At 53.6% G+C, this 18368-nt stretch overlaps 10 protein-coding genes across 10 annotated transcripts; 8 read left to right on the top strand and 2 right to left on the bottom strand.

Annotated features, from left to right (window-relative positions):
- Window positions 1-36: 36 nt before the first annotated feature.
- On the top strand, window positions 37-1210 carry CLAFUR5_09125 (uncharacterized protein; the record flags this gene model as incomplete). Its single annotated transcript, XM_047908273.1, has 2 exons — window positions 37-169; window positions 231-1210. The coding sequence occupies 2 exons, from the start codon at window positions 37-39 to the stop codon at window positions 1208-1210; spliced, it is 1113 nt and encodes a 370-aa protein (XP_047765893.1).
- A 340-nt stretch (window positions 1211-1550) lies between these two features.
- Window positions 1551-3020, top strand: CLAFUR5_09124 (Efflux pump vrtL; the record flags this gene model as incomplete). The annotated part of the gene is made up of 1 exon (XM_047908272.1): window positions 1551-3020. One exon carries the CDS (start codon window positions 1551-1553, stop codon window positions 3018-3020), a length of 1470 nt encoding a protein of 489 aa, XP_047765891.1.
- Window positions 3021-3114: 94 nt separating this feature from the next.
- CLAFUR5_09123 (uncharacterized protein) lies at window positions 3115-3530 on the bottom strand (the record flags this gene model as incomplete). Its single annotated transcript, XM_047908271.1, has 2 exons — window positions 3115-3131; window positions 3194-3530. The coding sequence occupies 2 exons, from the start codon at window positions 3528-3530 to the stop codon at window positions 3115-3117; spliced, it is 354 nt and encodes a 117-aa protein (XP_047765885.1).
- Window positions 3531-5233: 1703 nt separating this feature from the next.
- Window positions 5234-6175, top strand: CLAFUR5_09122 (uncharacterized protein; the record flags this gene model as incomplete). The annotated part of the gene is made up of 1 exon (XM_047908270.1): window positions 5234-6175. The coding sequence occupies one exon, from the start codon at window positions 5234-5236 to the stop codon at window positions 6173-6175; it is 942 nt and encodes a 313-aa protein (XP_047765882.1).
- Window positions 6176-8702: 2527 nt separating this feature from the next.
- On the top strand, window positions 8703-10753 carry CLAFUR5_09121 (uncharacterized protein; the record flags this gene model as incomplete). The annotated part of the gene is made up of 3 exons (XM_047908269.1): window positions 8703-8864; window positions 8932-9269; window positions 9331-10753. 3 exons carry the CDS (start codon window positions 8703-8705, stop codon window positions 10751-10753), a joined length of 1923 nt encoding a protein of 640 aa, XP_047765888.1.
- A 599-nt stretch (window positions 10754-11352) lies between these two features.
- CLAFUR5_09120 (uncharacterized protein) lies at window positions 11353-13113 on the top strand (the record flags this gene model as incomplete). The annotated part of the gene is made up of 1 exon (XM_047908268.1): window positions 11353-13113. The coding sequence occupies one exon, from the start codon at window positions 11353-11355 to the stop codon at window positions 13111-13113; it is 1761 nt and encodes a 586-aa protein (XP_047765887.1).
- A 542-nt stretch (window positions 13114-13655) lies between these two features.
- Window positions 13656-14093, top strand: CLAFUR5_09119 (uncharacterized protein; the record flags this gene model as incomplete). Its single annotated transcript, XM_047908267.1, has 1 exon — window positions 13656-14093. The coding sequence occupies one exon, from the start codon at window positions 13656-13658 to the stop codon at window positions 14091-14093; it is 438 nt and encodes a 145-aa protein (XP_047765815.1).
- Window positions 14094-14551: 458 nt separating this feature from the next.
- CLAFUR5_09118 (uncharacterized protein) lies at window positions 14552-15082 on the top strand (the record flags this gene model as incomplete). Its single annotated transcript, XM_047908266.1, has 1 exon — window positions 14552-15082. One exon carries the CDS (start codon window positions 14552-14554, stop codon window positions 15080-15082), a length of 531 nt encoding a protein of 176 aa, XP_047765816.1.
- A 14-nt stretch (window positions 15083-15096) lies between these two features.
- CLAFUR5_09117 (Methyltransferase) lies at window positions 15097-16322 on the bottom strand (the record flags this gene model as incomplete). The annotated part of the gene is made up of 4 exons (XM_047908265.1): window positions 15097-15157; window positions 15210-15292; window positions 15347-15847; window positions 15906-16322. 4 exons carry the CDS (start codon window positions 16320-16322, stop codon window positions 15097-15099), a joined length of 1062 nt encoding a protein of 353 aa, XP_047766005.1.
- A 572-nt stretch (window positions 16323-16894) lies between these two features.
- On the top strand, window positions 16895-18307 carry CLAFUR5_09116 (FAD-dependent monooxygenase cctM; the record flags this gene model as incomplete). The annotated part of the gene is made up of 5 exons (XM_047908264.1): window positions 16895-16949; window positions 17004-17041; window positions 17103-17163; window positions 17220-18032; window positions 18084-18307. 5 exons carry the CDS (start codon window positions 16895-16897, stop codon window positions 18305-18307), a joined length of 1191 nt encoding a protein of 396 aa, XP_047766006.1.
- Between the last annotated feature and the right edge of the window lie 61 nt (window positions 18308-18368).

Here is an 18368-nt window from a genome sequence, read left to right as displayed (position 1 = left end):
CGACGCGATATACCATCAAGGTCACTGACAGCAGACATGGCCGAAGACACCCACACCCTGAAAGCAACTTGCCATTGCGGCAATGCAAAACATGCAATCAGTGTCGAGCGTGATCAACTGCCACTGAAGAGTGACATGTGCCATTGCACTTCGTGCAGGCATACCACAGGTAAGGTTACCCCGAAAGGTCGTCCTTCACGCTGGCAGCTTGGAAGTCTGACATGGACCAGGTCTTCTAGGCTTCGCCGCGGCCACACTCCCGGACAACTACGAGCCAGATCAATTACTGCTGGACAAACTCACAGCTTTCGACTCCAGCAAGAACATCAAACACTTCTTCTGCTCGAATTGCGGTACCGGCCTTCTCTCTCGCTGCATCGGCTCAGGTGCTGTGGAATGGCTTGTACATACAGGCACGCTGGAGCAGGGCGACGCAAGCATCTATCGATTGGATGCGCACATCTTCGTGGAGGATACTCTGGATGGAGGACTGGCAAACTTCTTAACCGAAGTAGACGGCCGCCGTGTTAAGCGTCATGCTCCGTACTTCGACAGCGAAGAGCTCCCCTTGGGCTGGACAGCTTCAGATCGACCAGAGATACAGAAGCCAGGGCCTGACGAACGACTCCATGGCTATTGCAAGTGTGGCGGTGTAGAGTTCTGGCTGGCACCACCTTCCGCCAGTTCGTCAGCAGGAATACACAAGGACGACGAGTTTCCGAAAGATCGATACATTTCGTCCGATGACGAAGTGTTCTGGATGACAGACAACCAGACCAAATATCAGGCCGCACTATGTCCTTGTGACTCCTGCCGTCTTGCTGGTAACGGACAGCCATTTGCACAGTGGGCGTACGTTCCCACAGGCGCAGTCTTAATAGATCCTGCTGGGAACGTACCGATCCCAGACAATCTACAATGGGGTACGCTCAAGTCATGTCGCACTGCCAACGCTTCGCAACACTTCTGTGGACGCTGTGGCGCCATTGTGTTCTGGAACTTGGACGCCAGATCATATCTCAAAGACTTTGGCGTGGGGCTTTTTGATTCGCCAGATGGAGCAAGAGCTGAAAGCTGGTTCCACTGGCGGACCGCAGAGCTTCGACATCGAGAGGATGGACTGAGGAGGGCCAAGGAGTTGACCCTTGCTGTTGAAAAGGGTCTGAAGGAGTATGAGGAGAATGTGCAGAGCAACATCGGCACGGAGTAATGAGTGTTAGGCTCAATCCCGGCTTCGCAGCATATGAAGGCGTCCTCGCAGAATTACAGTCATCTTGCATCGAGTAAGATCACAAGAATAATTCAGTCTCGATTACCGTGTTGCTGACTTTTCGGCGTAACATATTGACTTGACAAGAAACGGGGAGGAACAACCACGCTAGTGCCTGGCCCGCGTGCCTTCTACGTCGGGTACGTCACCAAGACACGTCCCGTGAACCTTCGTGCATCCAACTTACTCCCATCACAGCACGTCCCAAAAAGTCTTCCACCTTCACATCGCTGTCCTGCAAAGCGCCCAAAGAGCTTACCGGCTCTTCAGCGTTCCCGCCATGCCTCCCCGAAACGACGAAAGACAGCCTCTCCTGAATGGCCACTCCCACAACCAGCAGGATGAACGCCACGACAAACAAAAAGTCGCCTTCGACGAAGACGATGAAGATAATCCTTGCAATTGGCCAACATCACGAAAATGGTCCCAAGTCCTCCAAATAACGATAATCGCCTTCCTCTGTCCCGCCTCCTCCTCCATCGTCGCCCCCGCCGCCTCCGAAATCCAAGAATCCCTCGGCGTGTCAGACAAACGCCTCATCCTCGCCGGTCAAAGCGGGTTTGTCTGTATGCTAGGTCTCGGCCCCTTGTTACTCGCTCCTCTATCCGAGACTTTCGGGCGAAGGCCTATATTCTTGACAAATTTGGCGATATTCACACTCCTGCAGGTGCCGATTGCGATGGCGCCGGAGGTGTACAGTTGGATTGTGTTGAGGACGCTAAGTGGATTCTTCGGGAGTGTCGGGGTTGCGAATGGAGGTGGCAGTATCAGTGATATGTTTGAGACGCATGAGAGGGCGAAGGTGCTTGGGATATATTTACTCGCCCCGCTGCTGGGCCCCAGTATTGGGCCTATGGTTGGAGGGATTATGGTGGGGAGTGTGCAGTGGAGATGGATCTTTTGGCTTGTCTTTGCAGTCGCTGTGGTTGTTTTGGGTGGGTGTTACTTCTGTCTTCATGAGACGAGGGCTGTGACGATTTTGCAGAAGAGGAAGAAAGAGTTGGAGAAGAAGGAGGATGGGACAGAGTGGTACATTGAGGGTGATACCGCGGGACAGTCGTTGATGGCTAAGGTGGCAGGGAATAGTACAAGGGCCGTGAAGATCCTCGCGACGCAGCCGATTGTGTTGACGATGAGCCTCTATCAGGCGCTGGTGTTTTCCAGCATGTACAGCTTGTACGCGAGCTATACATCCATCTGGTCCGCTCCGCCCTACAACTTCAGCAAGACGCAGGTCGGACTAGCGTATCTGGGCCCTGCGCTGGGGTTCATCATCACGAGCTTCTTCATCGTGTTCTTCATCGATCGGTTGTACAACTGGTTGGCAGAGCGCAACGACGATGACGGGCAACCTGAGTACCGATTGCCGATGGCGAACGTCGGTGCCGTCTTGCTGCCCATCAGCTTGTTCTGGTTCGGGTGGACGGTCGAGATGGCTCTGTACTGGCCAATACCGCTCGCGGCGACGCTGTTGTTTGGTGCCAGTCAGGTCAGCATCTTCAATACGGTGCAGACGTACTACATTGATGCGTACGAAAGCAATGCAGCTTCTGCGCTGGCGGCTGGTGCCTTCTTGCGCAGTATGTTTGGCGGTATCATACCGCTGCTCGTCGGAGGCTTGTTCGACCAGCTGGGATATGGATGGGGCATGAGCGTGTTCGGCTTTATAAGTCTTGCTCTCATGCCTGCTCCACTGCTCTTTTACTACTTTGGCAGGAGGATAAGGGAGAGGTTCCCGTTCAAAGGGTGAGGTGTATGCCTTTGACAGTACACAGAATGTCGGGGTATATACATCAAGTCCGCAACATACATGTATAAACATTACTCATTACATCATGCCTTCATCAACTTCTACTTTGACCTGAGAAGAGCGTCAGTACCTTATCCACACGCATGTCTTCGTCAGAACCTATCATCACTTACCAAACTTCTCTAGCACCTTCTGCGCCCCCGTCGGCTTATACGTTTGTGGCAACGCATTCCAATCCGCCCAACTCTGCGAATTCCAGGCCGGATACATGGCCGTTTCCTGATTGTCATCGTATCGAATCGTCGACAATCGATTCTTCCTCTTGCCGCAACAACTGCAGTAGTAGCAGAGGACGACTATTGCGATGATTACGCCGATGATGGCGAATGTAACTCCTACTGCGAGTCCGACTATTTCGCCTGTGGTTATTGTGATGCTGAAACCGTCGGAGCCTGAGGAGGGGACTGATGATTGTTGGCTGGCATCGGAGGGCTGGGAGCTGCTTGACATTGTGGGTGGTTCTGTCGCGTGAGGTCGTGATTGTAGTCCGTGCTTGGGTGGTACACTGAGACGGGCTGGCAGTTGAGCACTGGCAGCGGTCGTTTGATCGTTTGCTGTTGTGCTAGAGTCCTGGTGGCCGGTATTGAAACGACAGTAAGGCAAAGCGAGTAAAAATGGACGTTACACAACCCACGAGGAGGTCAGGACTAGGTATGGAACCAAAAGCGCCTCAGGATGAACCGGATCAAAAGCAAGACACCAGGCCGAGTTTGACGGAAGCAAATCTCACAGGTGTAACCGTGTAAGACAAGCGGGCCCAAGATCGTTATCTGACGACGCGTCCGCACTCGCACTCGCATAAGACCCGAAACCCATCTTGACGTTTGGGCAGCTCGGAAGAGGCAGGCCAAGCTGAACTTTACGCCGAGTGGATGTGAGTGAAGACGTAGGAGGAGGCGCTTAGGACGCTCTTGAGATTCTTGGGTGGAGTTCTGAGCCGTCTGGGCATAGCTCCTGCGAAAGGTCCGCGGCGTGTCGGTACCAGCCATGCCGTGTTATGCGAGCGAGTAGTGAGGAGAAGCAGGCTCAAGCAGCAGGAGCTGGAAATGGCGGTAGGAAGATGTGGCTCACTCATGCGGGACCAGATAGAGAGCTATGGTGGATGCTCGTGCGTGTCGTGCATGTAAAGTGTAGATCGTTGGAAGTGGGTGAGGTGTGAGGGCTCAATCCCGACTTGATGGCTCGGCAGCATGGCGCCGAGCGCCCGGCCACGTTGTTTTATCAAACTTTAGTGAGGATCAAGAGGTTGGCGTCGACCTCAACATCGTCACGACTCACGACACGGCAGACTCACACGGAAGTGATAGTTCCTCACCGTGTCTACGAGACAACCACTTCGACACCAACAGCACAACTGTCCGGATGACATCGAAGTTGTAAACTGTGATCAGCCTGTCACTTGCTGCGAGAGTAAAAGAGACGACATACAACGATGCTTGGTATTACTGTAAAACGCATGGATCAAGGCGAAGCGCCCTGCAAATATGGACATATCAACGACAAGAAACAGTCTCTCGAAGAGGTAGCGATCGAAGAGCTCAACGATACCGTCTGTCGAACAGTACATCCGACGCTGCACACGACTTCGCACGACTTCGCATAACCCTCTTTAGACATCTTTTGCCAAAGTTGGCCAGTCTCTGGAGTTTCCCTGGGGTCCGCTGAATATGAGTCGACGAGCTCGACACATTACCGTGAGAACGACTTGAAAGAGTGTCATTCAATAAGCCTAAAGCTCAGATTGAGTGTTGAGGGCCTCTTTCGCGGTCCGCGGTGCACTAGGTCACAGGTAGGACGTTCTCTCGTGCTTCCTATACTGCCAATCTCGCAGCACGCGCAGAAGTAGCGCGGCCTCTGGCATATTGTTCACCATTCTCGAGGTGCCTGAGGCTAGGCATCAAGACCTGCGCCCATAAGTGATGTTACCACAATTAGATGACTCTGCAGGTCTGAAGCTCTGCAATTGTGCATGCTTTGTTCCAGGCTCCTCTGGAAATGTCTCCAATTGTCAGACAGCTTCAATAAACACCCAGAGTTCATGCTAGGTCCTGTGCATCACCGCTGACGACAAAGGTCACTGTTTGCTCGAACCTCGCAAGCTGATATTAAGTAGAGCGTCCTGCCATGATGGAGGCTGTCAGTGCCCTCTCATCATGGACAACGAGTTCTACCTAATTCAGCGACGGCATCAGTTAGGACAGCTTCTTCGAGAGCGCTACAAAAGTGCTGAAAAAGCCCTGAACGAAAAACTAGTGAAAATAGTCAATGAACAGTGCACTCAGCACTACGACATTGTCGACCTTCTACAGCCATTCTCTCACGCCAAGAATTCGACTGGCTGGGCAGACTGGCGGAAACTTTCAAGTGCGATCCTGGCTACATCTTCAAAGGATGCCCCTGGACGTCACGCTGTGCATGATACTCTTCGCTTAGCGGAGAATGCCAAGCTGAATCGAAATGAACACAAACAGCTCTTTGAGGATGCCAACGAGGGCCACGATGAATGGATCGATGTTCTCGCACAAGTTGCCAGGGAGCTTTGGTTCATACAGGCGTTGTTCCATCAAGACACATTGCAGCCAGCATTGCCGAGAGAGCTTCTCACCACTATGCAGCACTCCGGAACACGAAATTTCAGACTTGGACCCGTCAACCCTTACAAAGTCCTCAAGCGCACAGCTGGTTCCTCCGATGAGAGTCAAGGTACTTCATCAGGCCAGCATTCGAGCGAGGACAGCCGCCATGATACTGTCATGGCTCAACCTACTGACGAAAAGGAGAAGACTCGGCCAGTCGCTGCAAGTTCTTCTCAAACAGATGCGCTGGGATTGGAAATGGAGGTGCCGGCGCCAGTCTCGCACATTTTGCACCAAGACGAGGAGGAACGTCAACTGCACAAGGACGTAGATGAGGCCGTGCGGAGCAAGAGGTCACTGAAGCGGGAGAGGCAGAAGGAGGCGAGGAAAGCGGAGAAGGAGAGACAGCAGCAGCTGGAGCAGGGTCGTGAAGTACGAGAGGTGGGCAAAGTGGTTGGCGGCATGGGCTTGGTCTGCTTTGGACTCTTTGTCTGGAGCAGGATTAAACATGCTGGCTGAAGAGAGTGAGTATGTACATTCTGGTGTTGCAATCTGAACTTGAGCAATGTCTGTTCAGTTGGTCCTTTTCCCGGTAGCTCACCTCTAGCTTTCATTCGTCTTCTCGGCTTGATTTTCCCAAGTGCAGCTCATCTTCTGCACTGGTCGAGATGATGCTGTCAAGGGAGATGCTCTTTCTCGCCATTCGCTCACCCAAGTCGCAGACATCGCTTCTTCTAACTAAGCAACAGCATTACCTGCAACCTCGCTAGCACTAAAGCAAAGTCGGTCGACGATCACATGAAGTCTTAGCGCCCTTATCCCTGCCATTTCCCCATCTTCACTACCACCTTTCGTATCCTCTCCTTTCACACCTCAGTACACATTGCCTCATCAGTGTAGAAATACGATCCCATGCATTGCCCGAGTTTCTGGCACATCCTTCGACCATTCCCCGGATCTCGTTCAGTGGAGCAGTCCAGAAGCTCATTTAAGGTTTCGGCAATCGTTTAGTCTAGTCAACAGCTCGCTGCCTCCTACGGCACTGCCTCAGCCACCAAGTCTAACAATACCACACTCCATGTTGGTAGCCTACGGTAGACTCGTAGTTGATAAGGTATTTTGAGAATGTGCTTGAGAGCTTTTGGTGTAGGGGCTGGCGGTCAGACCGATGCTGTAAGGCTTGGGCGTGTAGCGAGCGCTTGATGTGGTTAAGCATGGAAGGTAAGCCCCATAAGGGATGAGCTGAGGTAACAAGCTGAACGAGTGCCTCGTGTGAGGATCTGAGCTTGTGGCTCAGTACAGTGCATGGCTGTTGTCATGTATTGGGTGAAGAACAAGGGAGACTGGTATTGACTTCCAAGCCGACTTTGCCGCTGGTGATGTACATATGCCACGCGTATGCCTCCATCGACATTGAGACTTATAGTGAGGCTTCTCCGACAACACCCTCTCAGACGACAAGAAACTATGCTGTTCCAATACACCCTTGCATTGAGCATTCTCGGGCTCGTCGACTTTAGCGATGCAATTCCTGTTCCGCGACAACTTACCTCGCAACATTCACCACTATGCGGTTCCTGGACTCCTATACTAGACCGTAGCTCGACTTCTATTATGAGCAGTCTTCTCTCGCCGCTTATCAGTCGACTCGCCTTGCCGGCCTGTGGAAAGGCTGCCGAAGTACACATTGACTCTCGTCGAGATTGGGATCTGAGGGATCTGGTTGAGGCGGAGATTTTTACTGGCTGAGTTGGTAATGCTTCAAACGACGTGATTAATGCAACAAGGGACGACTGCACACAGAGGTCAGGCCTTTCTGGACGGACTGCCCGAGGCTGGCACTGGTATGCCAACACACAGTCGGGACAGTCAACTTGGACACTGGACAGACGATCCTGCTGTCTGATACCATAAGACAGCGTACAGCAATCAGTCAAGTAGACAAGCAACACGTCGACCGAGAGAATTTCCAACGGGATGGAGGACACCATCGGTAAAGAAGGCCTGTTGCGACATCGGCTGGTACAGCAGCATGGTCGTCGGGCGGCAACCTGCTTCATTCAGCAACACAGCATCCGCTTGGCGGCCTGAGTTGAGCACAATCGTCCGAAGAGGAGGAAGTAGCGACACGGCATGTTATTGAGAGCTGAAGGGTAGCATCAACAACTGAGTCGGTCAGCCCCCCAGCTGGCCGAACAGTGCAAGATCTTGGCCGGTCGTGTCCAGTGGCATCGTGGAGATGTGACAGGAGATCCTAGGCGACGGGAGTGATGGCGGATGTGATGGCAGAATGAGCCGCAGTGGACAAGGCGGCAGCGGACAAGCTTCCATATAGTTCGCAAGAATAGATTTTTCCTCGACTGTATGACTTTCCTGTTTTGGCTGTCGGTGTCGCCGACCAGCATCGGCAAGAAAGCCCAGAGCGAGGTAGAGGACGCTGCGTGGCATGTGTATGTCCACTGACATAGGCGAGGTGGATGTAGGGTGAAGAAGCGTGCTGAACATGAACGATTGGATAGATGGAGCCAGGCCTCTCCAGCAGCCAGCAGGCACGACCCTTGCGGCCGGTCAGAGGCTCAGAGCCACCCCACATGAACACGACTCCACTCTGTTGCAGCTCCCGCACGTACTTGGTCGTGTTTGTCCATTCACCGACGTGTAGTCAAGGTATCGCATGGCTGAGCAGCCTGTCGTGCCGCCTCACATTTTGGTCGCGTCCCATAGTTCCAGCCGTTCACCGAGAGGGCGATCTGACGTGTCGCGCGAGCAGCGGCACCTATTCACTCCCCGAGACACTCACCTCAAGAGCGGCGCTTCTTGTGCTTCGTAGATGCTTCACCACCGCTACAACACAAGACAAGACTTGCTGCTGGGCTGCAGGTCGCACTATCCACCTCGACTATCGCGCATACGCATACGCAAACGCACCAGCCTAAGCCTAAGCCTCAGCCTTACTCGTGATCCAGATTCAGACTTTACTTGAAGTGACGGACCACTTCAACAACAACCACTCACAGACACACCCCGCAGGCATTCCACATCAGACATGGCCACACTGCTCGACACTCAGACCGAAACATCCTCGCCCATGCAGACCCCGACTTCAACAGAGGCGGGAGCACCACCGCAACGAGATGAAGTGACACAGACAAAGAAGAGGCAGTTCGCAGATCTGTCCAAGGAGATCAAGGAACTCATCATCGAGCGGGTGCGTCCCTTGCCTGCGACAGCCTAGAGATGGGTACACATTCCAGAAGCAGACTGACTCGGTGTAGGTGATACGACCCTCCGACCTCAAGAACGCCTGCCTCGTCAGCAAGGAGTTCCACGAAATCGCCGTCCGCTTCCTCTACCGCAATGTCGCTCTCGACCTCGGGGGCGCAGCAGATAACAAGCTGTCTGCCTTCCTCAATCAGAAGAATATCGGCCTGAAGCACATCCGACAACTTCGCCTCTACCACGCCAATGTCCACAACTCGCCCTCCTACGATCAATGTAAAGAGCAACAGGCTCAGTTCGCATCGCGAATGGTCCTGGAGTTCCTGCCGGAAGACATTCTGGAAGAGTTCAGGTACGACAGAAAGCGACCACAGACAGACGATGAAGAGGAAGAGTACACCAGTCCTTGGTTCCGTCTTGTCTGCACGATGAGCTGATGCTGACAGGATTGATAGCTGGTGCCCATGGCGCCCCTTCTCCGCCGACAACCTCATGCTCCTCTACAGGAAGCAGCGCAAGATGAAGTGGTTGGAAGTCATGGATCTTGACAGGCCTATTCTCCCAGACATCAAGAAGAACCCCAAGATCCAGGACACCATGTTCAAGAGCGCGCGCAAACTGGCACTTTACCCAGAGAACCGAGACACTCTCAACTTCAGCGGATTCTGTGTTGAGAAGACCAAGGAGAACCTTGAAGAGCTGATCGTGCATTGCAACTTCAGTTCTCTCGAGTCAGGCAACTCGATCGATACTCGCGAGCTCAATGACTCTGCCACGGCGCCTGGACTTGTTAGCGGGACTATCTTCTCCTGCATGACACCCTTCGACAAGTGCGAGCCATTCAAGAAGCTCACCTCCCTTCGACTACATCGCATCAGCCTGAGACATTGCGCAGATACGTGGTGCAAGTTCATCAATTTCCACGAACTGAAGTACCTGCGATTATACCACTGTTCTGGTGCCGACACGCTCTTTGACCAGCTGTGCCGGGCTAGTCATCTGCCCAAGCAGCTGAAAGTCTTGGAGTTCCAGCACCGGGACAACGACGAGAACGAGGCTCTCATTGCGCTGGACGGCTTCCTCTGCCTTGTGTCAGGTCTCCGAGATCTGGTCATCGACCTCGAACATGTCAAGCAGCTACCAGCAGCGGCAGGCATTGTAAGGCATGGCAAGACACTGGAGCTACTTAACGTTCACTGCACTTCGAGCAATCCACCTTCCCGAATCACGTCGGAGAGTGACAATGACGAGTTAGTGTGGGATGTCGACGATTTCGAGAAGATCTGCAAAGCATGCAAGACTCTGGAGCAGCTATCTTGCGCTTGGCCGAGCACCAGCTTGATTCGATCACCAAGCGAAGAGTGGAAGGCATATGAGAACGCATGTGGCAATCTCAAGCACATGGTCACTTTGCACATCTCAACTTGGCCAAGCAACAAGCCCTCGACACAACTTCTCCCGCGGTCAATATACGAGGTCATGCTGCAGGCACTCGCGCAACGTGGTTTTGAGCTGGCAGCTGGCACTCATCCATCCTCGCCTTCCGGCACCTCGGACCACGAAGACGAAGATGAGAGCGACAAGATCGTGACCGAGCCTATACCGCCAGCCAAACTACGACTCATTGCTTTCGGAACCTCGGATAAGATCTACGAACGCGAAGACTCTAAGAATCAGATTATCTACATCAAGTCGACGTGCATGGATGCAGAAGGCAAGCCAAAGGTGTACGCAGCGCCAGTGGGTTGGTGTTCGCGACAGTATGTCGAGCCACGAAGCGAAGTCTTGGACTTTGTACTGCACCAGAGCGACCGCAGCAACAAGCCGCCTTGTCGTGAGCAACGCGAGACCAGCGCATGGGGAGATGACGACGAGTAAGTGTGAAGCCTTTGAGGTGCGCCCTTTTCTGTTTTTGTCAAGTTTCTCTTCCCGCACATGGACATCTAAGAGGTAGTGAAGGAGCATAGAAGAGGAATAGAAGGAGCATAGTACTTCATGGCCTTATTCAAGTCGACTGGTGGGCAAGGTGCTGATGTGTGAAGAATCAGATTCGTGATCGATTAGCCCGACCACACAAACACCACGCGGTCCAAGCACCACCATGATTGCTGCCTCGATATCAGCAGATCGCAAGACATCTACGATTAAGATGTGTACATGAAGAACACAACAGAACTCCGCAAGGAGTCATTTTCAAGAAGCGAAGAGGATACGATTCAAAGAAGAGAATGAGCTTGATACCCCCAGCGGCGGCGAACTTTGGTCTTTCTAGATAGATGGAAGGATGGGCAAAAGAACGAGGTAATGTCTTCATGTCATCAATACTGTATACTTTTGATCACGGACATTGTCAGTTTGGTCATTCACGATTGCTTTTGTGTTGTGTATGGTTTTATTTGCACCAGCGATGGCGCTGCTACTAAATCTGCAAAACAGCTCCATAAGACCATATCAAGACGCCTGCACGAGCCATCACGATGTGTCGACGCACTATTATCATCGCCTCTTGCGGCCACGATTTAGGCTGGGTATTGGTGCAGTGTCAGGAGTTTCGGGATCGCAACGAGGCGCATGCACATTGCGATGACCTGTATATTCGAGGTGCTCAGTATATCTTCCTCAATGGGCCGTGCGGACGATGCGTGCAAGAGGCTCATAGGATTGCCGACGGTTCTGTCAGCGGCGAGGAGGACGAACATGGATTGGAAGATGATGATGGCGACAGCAACAGCAACAGCGTTACAGCCGTCGAAGACAACGGTTGCGCCAATCGCCAAGAGTCTGACGGTCGTGCTCGGGGTGTGAACAGACGCGCCCACAATCAGTCGACTTCTGATGAGAACGAAGATTGCGGCGCGTCCGCGTGGGACACCTACCGATATGCACCAAGAGGTCTATCGCCTGTGCCCGAAGGTGCTGAGCCGACGGAGGCATCGACAGCGGCAAGTATACGATCGGACTCATCAGCATCGCAGCGTCAGCGAACTGCCGCAATCATTGACCTAGAACGCCGTCGAGTGCTCAGAACGGTACGCGCTCGCCGACGTTTCCGCGAACAAGATATCGAAGACACGCCAACTATTGCTTCCTATCACGCGTCTCTCCGTGGAGGCGGCGGTAAGGATGATGCTAATGACGATGAGATACCCCGTGAAGTACTTGAAGAATCGACCAGGGCCTACCAACATCAAATGCGGAACTGGGTTGACGAATCTCGAAATCTTCATCAAAGCCAAGGCACCGACGACGAAGAAGAGCAGATTCGTCAAGCATTGGAGGCCTCAATGCAGGAACAGGAGGCTGCACTCAATGCCCAGGTGGACGCTGACGTACAGCAAACGCTTCGAAATACTGCTCAGAACCAGCCCACCAGCATTCCTCAGCAGGGAGCCGAGATTCAACGACTTCTGGCGCAATCAGCACAGGACGCGGACCGTGCATTTGAGCGTCAATATAACCAGGCGCTGGAGGAGACACTTCGGCTCTCGTTACAGGAACACCCGATACAGAGTGAGGACGACTTTGATGATGAGGTTGCCAAGGCCACTGCTTTGAGTGCGGGGGAGTATAGAGATAGGTATGGGCCGTATATGCCGTCGAATTGGAAGGAGCAGTATGATGATTTTGCGAGGAAGGGGATCGAAAGCAGTCGTGCTAGTAGTTCGAGATCTGGTGGAGGGGTGTTGGTGCCGGGACATAACGAGGATGAGATGTGGACGCAGAGAGGGGCCGGGTATGGACGGGAAGGTGCTCGCTCGAGTGTGGGAGAGGATTATGTGGCGATACCGACTGGGGCGGGTGGTGGTGCTGCTTCAGCTCCTGTTCCACCTCGCCCACAAAGCCAGCCGATCGAGACTCCTACCGTGGGTGAACCATCACCTGCAAACCCATGCCCACCCATACCTGCGACCACTGCCTCCACGATTGCAGCGTCAGAGCGCCAGCGACAGCCAGCGCCGGTACCTTCTCATCCTTCTCAGACTCAAAGCAGACCAATCGAGCGCCCTGCTCTGACGAGAGCCGGCCCACGAGGTCCTCAGCCTCTGGGCGGGTCGAGAACACCGAACCTCTATCGACAGCATCCTGATGACGCCGCCGTTGCCGCCCGCGAGGCTGCCTTGAGGCGGTATCGACAGCCTGCGGCGGCGCCGGAGCGGAAACCCAGCGAGGAGAAGCCGAAGACAGACACGGAGGAGGAGCTTGTCGGGTGGTGGAAGGGTGAAGCGAGGAAGTCGTGATCGGTAATGACCTCGTATTGAGGTGAGATTGCTGCACAACTTGAGTCGGCGGTCTGCTCAGCCGCAGCTGCTTAGTACCCAGATTGTTCCACGATGGCGTCTCTGGACTCTTTCGCGTGGAGAGGGCGGTGGCCGGTCGGGAGGAGTGTTCAGCTTCAGATCTCACGACAATGGCTCGTCTGAACATTCGGTTCTTGGCGGTGAGGCGCTTACTTGGGCCGAACATATAAGGATCAATGGCTTCGTGTGTTATGTTCACTCTACCATGACAGGTGAACAATTCTCGATTGTTTCACTCGCTTCATGTGTAAGCGTCACTTTTAGCTTTAGCGTCATATCTAAGCTTCAAATGCTTCCATGACCACATTTCCTCAACCACCACTCTCGTCGCAGCACAAGATCTGAGTCAGACTGCCAACCCACACGACTTAATAACCGCGATCGATAAGTCAAGATACCCCTCGCCAACTCAGCAACAGAGAATATCGCAAAGGTATGCACCCAGAATACTGCACAGCTTCACCTACTGACGTCCCACACAGATGCAGTCTACAACTCCATCACCGGCTGCAAAGCCTACACAAGCCGCACCAGCAATCCAATACCCCAAACTCAGCAACCCCTTCACCTCCTTCTTCACAACCTACCGCACCTCCCTCCGCGACTCCGCCACCGAGTCTCTCCTCTCCGCCCGCGCCAGTCTCCTCGACTCCAAGGACTTCTCCGCCGCCGACAAAATCGAGGACGCCATCCTAGCGTCCAAAAACCAGCAAGGGATCGACCGCTCGTCCATCGGAGGCGACAAGCCGTTCCCGAGCAGGAACGGCCATGCGTGCCGCGAGGTGATGCAGGCGAGGGAGATGTTGGAGAGGGCTGGGGATCAGAAGGGCGTGGAGAGGTGTGAGGAGATCATGGAGAGGGTTTTCGCGAAGGCGTGTCTTGGGAATGCGATGTTGGGACGGGAGTGGCATTCTGCTTAGGTTTGGCGGGAGCAAGGTCATGATGACATGTGAGCTGTTTGTGGGTGGCGATAGTATGAAGCGCTCACGGGGAACATGATGAAGCTGTGGTAGCAGTTGTAGCGAAGTAATCCCAGTGCCGAGTGGTGCCTATGAGCTGCGATGTCGAGACTAGATTGGAAATGTGGTGTGTAGCCTTCGCAACTTCTGAGACCCACGATTGGAGAAATGGTCTGGTCCAGAGTGAATGCCGTCCTTCTGGCGTGCAGAAACAGAGCTGTGAAGCTTCTCGATGCTAAGTGAAGTCCGGCAATTGTCTTGCAAATGTTTGCTGGCTCATAGTGAACTCCTCAGTCATCACTAGTCAATGTGATGCACTTGATGCAGTGACAGATGATGCTAGGCCAGTGCGCATGCACATGCTAGCTTTAGCTACCTCGACTCTCCAACTTCCAACTGCAAGACCACAAGAAGAAGCAATGTCGACATCATCCGAGTCCCCCTGGGACGTCTACGAAGACGACCACGACCGCGATCCTCTAGTCATCAAGAAGCACAACGGCGAAGAAACTCTCCACTACAAGAAGATTCCCAACCCGCTCGAGCACTTCTACACCAACCAGGACGGAACTACGAATGACCTCGACGACTTCGATCTGAACTATTGGATCGCCGAGATCGAAAAGCGAAGAGCCCACGTTTCGAGTTATGTCGCTGAGGCCGGTCCGACAGGCTCGAAGTACTCGGAACACGATCCAGCAATTGATCGAGCACGTGCTGTCGTGCAGGGGCAGATACTTGTGGACACGTACAAGCAGCTGCTCGAGCACTTTACAGAGGCGGCCAAAGTGGAGGTCAAGAGGCTGAAAGCAGGGCGGCAAGATCCGTGGGAGAGGGAGCGGGCAACTTTGTGGCGCACAGTGGTCAAGGGCTTTCAACTTTTGCGGGATGAGGCTCAGCAGATGGCGGACGGGATGAAGTTCGGGGCTGGTACGAAGCCACTCGCTTAGATGGGGTATCGGGTCTATGGTTGTAATATGGATGGTTTCGGGTCAGTCGGAGGTCGCTGTCCGTATACGAAGTATCTGGATGAGGTCAGCACACTTCTTTCAACCCATGCCTGGGTACTTCACGTACGCCCACTGATAGCCAAAGAGGCGTTTGTCTCGGAAGGCAAGCCGTAGCCTCGCACAGAACACTTCGATCTCTTCGGGTGAAAGCTGTTCAGTCAGCACATGGACTATCGCAAGCACATCACCAACACAATAACTTACCCCCATCTGATTATGGAATCGCCGCGAGCAAAAGTCTGCAATACCAAGATCCAGCCGTAGCTGATTCCACTGCCCAACTTCTCGTTGATGCTTGTCTTCTGACCAACCACCAATGAGCCATGGCATTCGATACTCTGTGACGTTCACGAAGCCTGCCTGCTCCATCCATCCTTTGAGCTCTGCACCGATGTCGAACCGAAGACCTGCTTTCTCACCGGACTCCACCATTAGTTGACCCCATTTGGGAAATGGGTGATCCTCCTCGAGCTTCACAACATCCGACAGGAAGAACAGACTAGGTTCATGCTGCTCAAACCAACCACCAGGCTTCAGCGCCTTAAAGGCTTTCCGGAACAGACCAGGCCAGTCTGGCGTGGTACCCAACAGTTCTCGTGCGTGGATCAAGTCGAATTGCTCCTCGTCTAGCCAGTCCATGTTGTAGTCGTCTACCTCGAAGAACAGATTGGGCGGTACCCATGTCGGCTGGATGGGACTTAGGTCCTGTGTCACGAATCATGAGCACGACGTTCATCGTCAACCTTGGAAAGTCACGACTTACAATGCCCTTGACAGTAGCATCAGGAAACTTCTCGGCCATCTCCATCGCCCAAATCCCCGTGCCAGTGCCCATGTCTAACACATTCTCAGGCTCCACCGGTGCGAGAAAGTGCTGTCCTTTCAACGCCAGTCCCCATAGATGGTGCGAGAGATCTTGCTGGTCTTGTGCTTTGTCGTCATTCGGTCCCCAGTGCTCTGTCGTGCCGTAGGAATGATAGGTACGGCCATTTTCTTCTCGATATCTTGCTATTGGAGACAGAAGTGAAGTCGTGTCTGTACCAGCCACGGACCCACCATAAGCCGAATCCGCATCGTCTTCGTCCGCGTTGAACGGCGCCAGTAAAGTAGGTGCAATAGCGCTGGCTGTCTCTACAGGCCGGGGAGCTTCGGCAGGAGCGTTAGTATTGGTGTCGGCCATGCTCCAGGACTGCAGTGGCGGGCAGCAGCGATTACAGTGCTGGAGAACAGCAGTATTCTGTCAACGAGTTTCATCATCTTCGGCGGGCCACAATTGCCGAGAGGTATGATTCGCCGTGCAGTGACGATGTTCCTGTTGCACCAATCGCAGCGCAGATGGACGTGTGGCATGGCGTGTGGTGGAGGATGTTTCCATGCCGTGAAAGCTTGCGAGTCAAGAAGACAGGCACAGGCTGACAGCAGGGCGGCCGGATGCCGATCCTCGTGCAAGTTTCTTCAACTGTGACACTGACACACCTTTCGGCTTTCCACCACCTGCCCACCAGTGCCTGTGTCGGCGCCGGCTGCATATGTACGTCGTGGCAATGGCTCCTTCCCGTTGCCCGAAGCTGGGTATAAGACTTCTGACCAGTGGCTCGACACCACGCGCATGTCATGCCATCTCAGTAGGTGCTACGACTGCTGCCACGTGCCATGATCCTTCATCAGCGTGGGAAAGCAACGTTCTCCGGGCTTCTTTGCCACGATAGCCCTCTCTTTCTTCATGCAGTCATCCCACAGCTGTCTTGAAACATGGCTGCAGCAGCAAGAACAGGACATGGACCCAGAGTACTGGTCATTGGGTCGGGTAAGCACGCAGAAGGCACCTCAGTCACTAAACATTGACCAATGCCGCCCACAGGATCGGCAGGCTTGTTGACCGCTCAAGCATTACACATGGTGTGCAATACGTTGTGGCGGACCTGATTCGTCCTGCCATATGGCTGACCACGTCCCGTAGCAAGGCGCTCGTGTGACAGTCTTCGAGCAGGACTCTTCGCTTGACGCACGACCTCGAGACTGTAAGTGGTTTCAAGAATGGCACGTAGCCTACCTACTACTCACCTCTGACTCCAAGGGAACTTCGGTATTTACTGGGCACAGGATCCTCTGGCAGAGTGCCTGCCAGAGCACATACAGAAGGAAGTCGAAAATGCTCAGGTCGACGGCCACAGAGCTGGTGAGGATGAAGTCATGCCCATCTACAACGGCGAGTCTGGGGAACTGCTGAAGAATGTGCCAATACCATACAACATCCGACTGGCACGAAAGAAGTTCCTGAAGCTCATATCCACCGGTATCGACATCCAATATGGCAAGCGTCTGGTCGACATCTCCTCAGACGGCAAGCAAGCAACAGCCACCTTCGAAGACGGCACAACAGAAACTGGAAACCTCCTCATCGGCGCAGAAGGCGCTCACTCTCCCGTCCGCAAGTTTCTAGTAGGACCAGAGAAAGCCGCGGTAACACATCTCCCCCTCGTGGCCTCCGTCACAGTGGCCAAGTTGCCTGCAGAAGCAGCCCTCAAATTCCAGGCCTTCGCCCGCAGACTCATGGTCATTTTCCATCCTCTCGGCTACTTCAACTGGATCGGCCTCCACGATGCACCCGAACGCTCTCAGCCCGGCGAGTGGACTTTCATGATGATCATGTCGTGGATCCCAGAAGACCGCGAGTACGACGTCATGAACGTGCAGAACGATGCGATACTCGCAGACCTCAAGCGTCGAGCCAAGGACTTTTCTGATGACATTCGGTTACTGTGGGAGAGTGTGCCGGAAGGTACCAAGTGCTGGCACAATCGTTTGTCGTATTGGATTCCTGAGCCGTGGCATAATCGAAACGGGACTGTGACGTTGGTTGGAGATGCAGCGCATCCTATGACTTTTCGTAAGTGTATCGAGGCTGTGATGAGGTAGGCCGGCGGGCTGACGTTAGTAGATCGTGGGCAAGGGCTCAACAATGCCATTCACGATGTAGCGCTTCTTGCAAGGCAACTTAAGGAGCACGGCTCTACGACAGAGGCTTTGAACAGCTATGAACAAGAAATGATACCTCGAGCGCGAGATGCTGTGATTGGGTCCACAGACAACAGCTTAGCAACACACGACTGGTCCAAATTGGTTCAGTCACCATTGTTCACGAAGGGTCTGTCGCAAATGTAATTGATCGGACGGGACCAATCTGATCTTGCCGCAATGGTAATTGGTCGACGTAAAAGAGATT

The sequence above is a fragment of the Fulvia fulva genome, chromosome 9 (genome assembly GCF_020509005.1).
Source record: "Fulvia fulva chromosome 9, complete sequence".
NCBI lineage: Eukaryota > Fungi > Ascomycota > Dothideomycetes > Mycosphaerellales > Mycosphaerellaceae > Fulvia > Fulvia fulva.
Note: the sequence above shows the minus strand (reverse complement) of the source record. Positions and strands in the feature narration are given on the sequence as shown.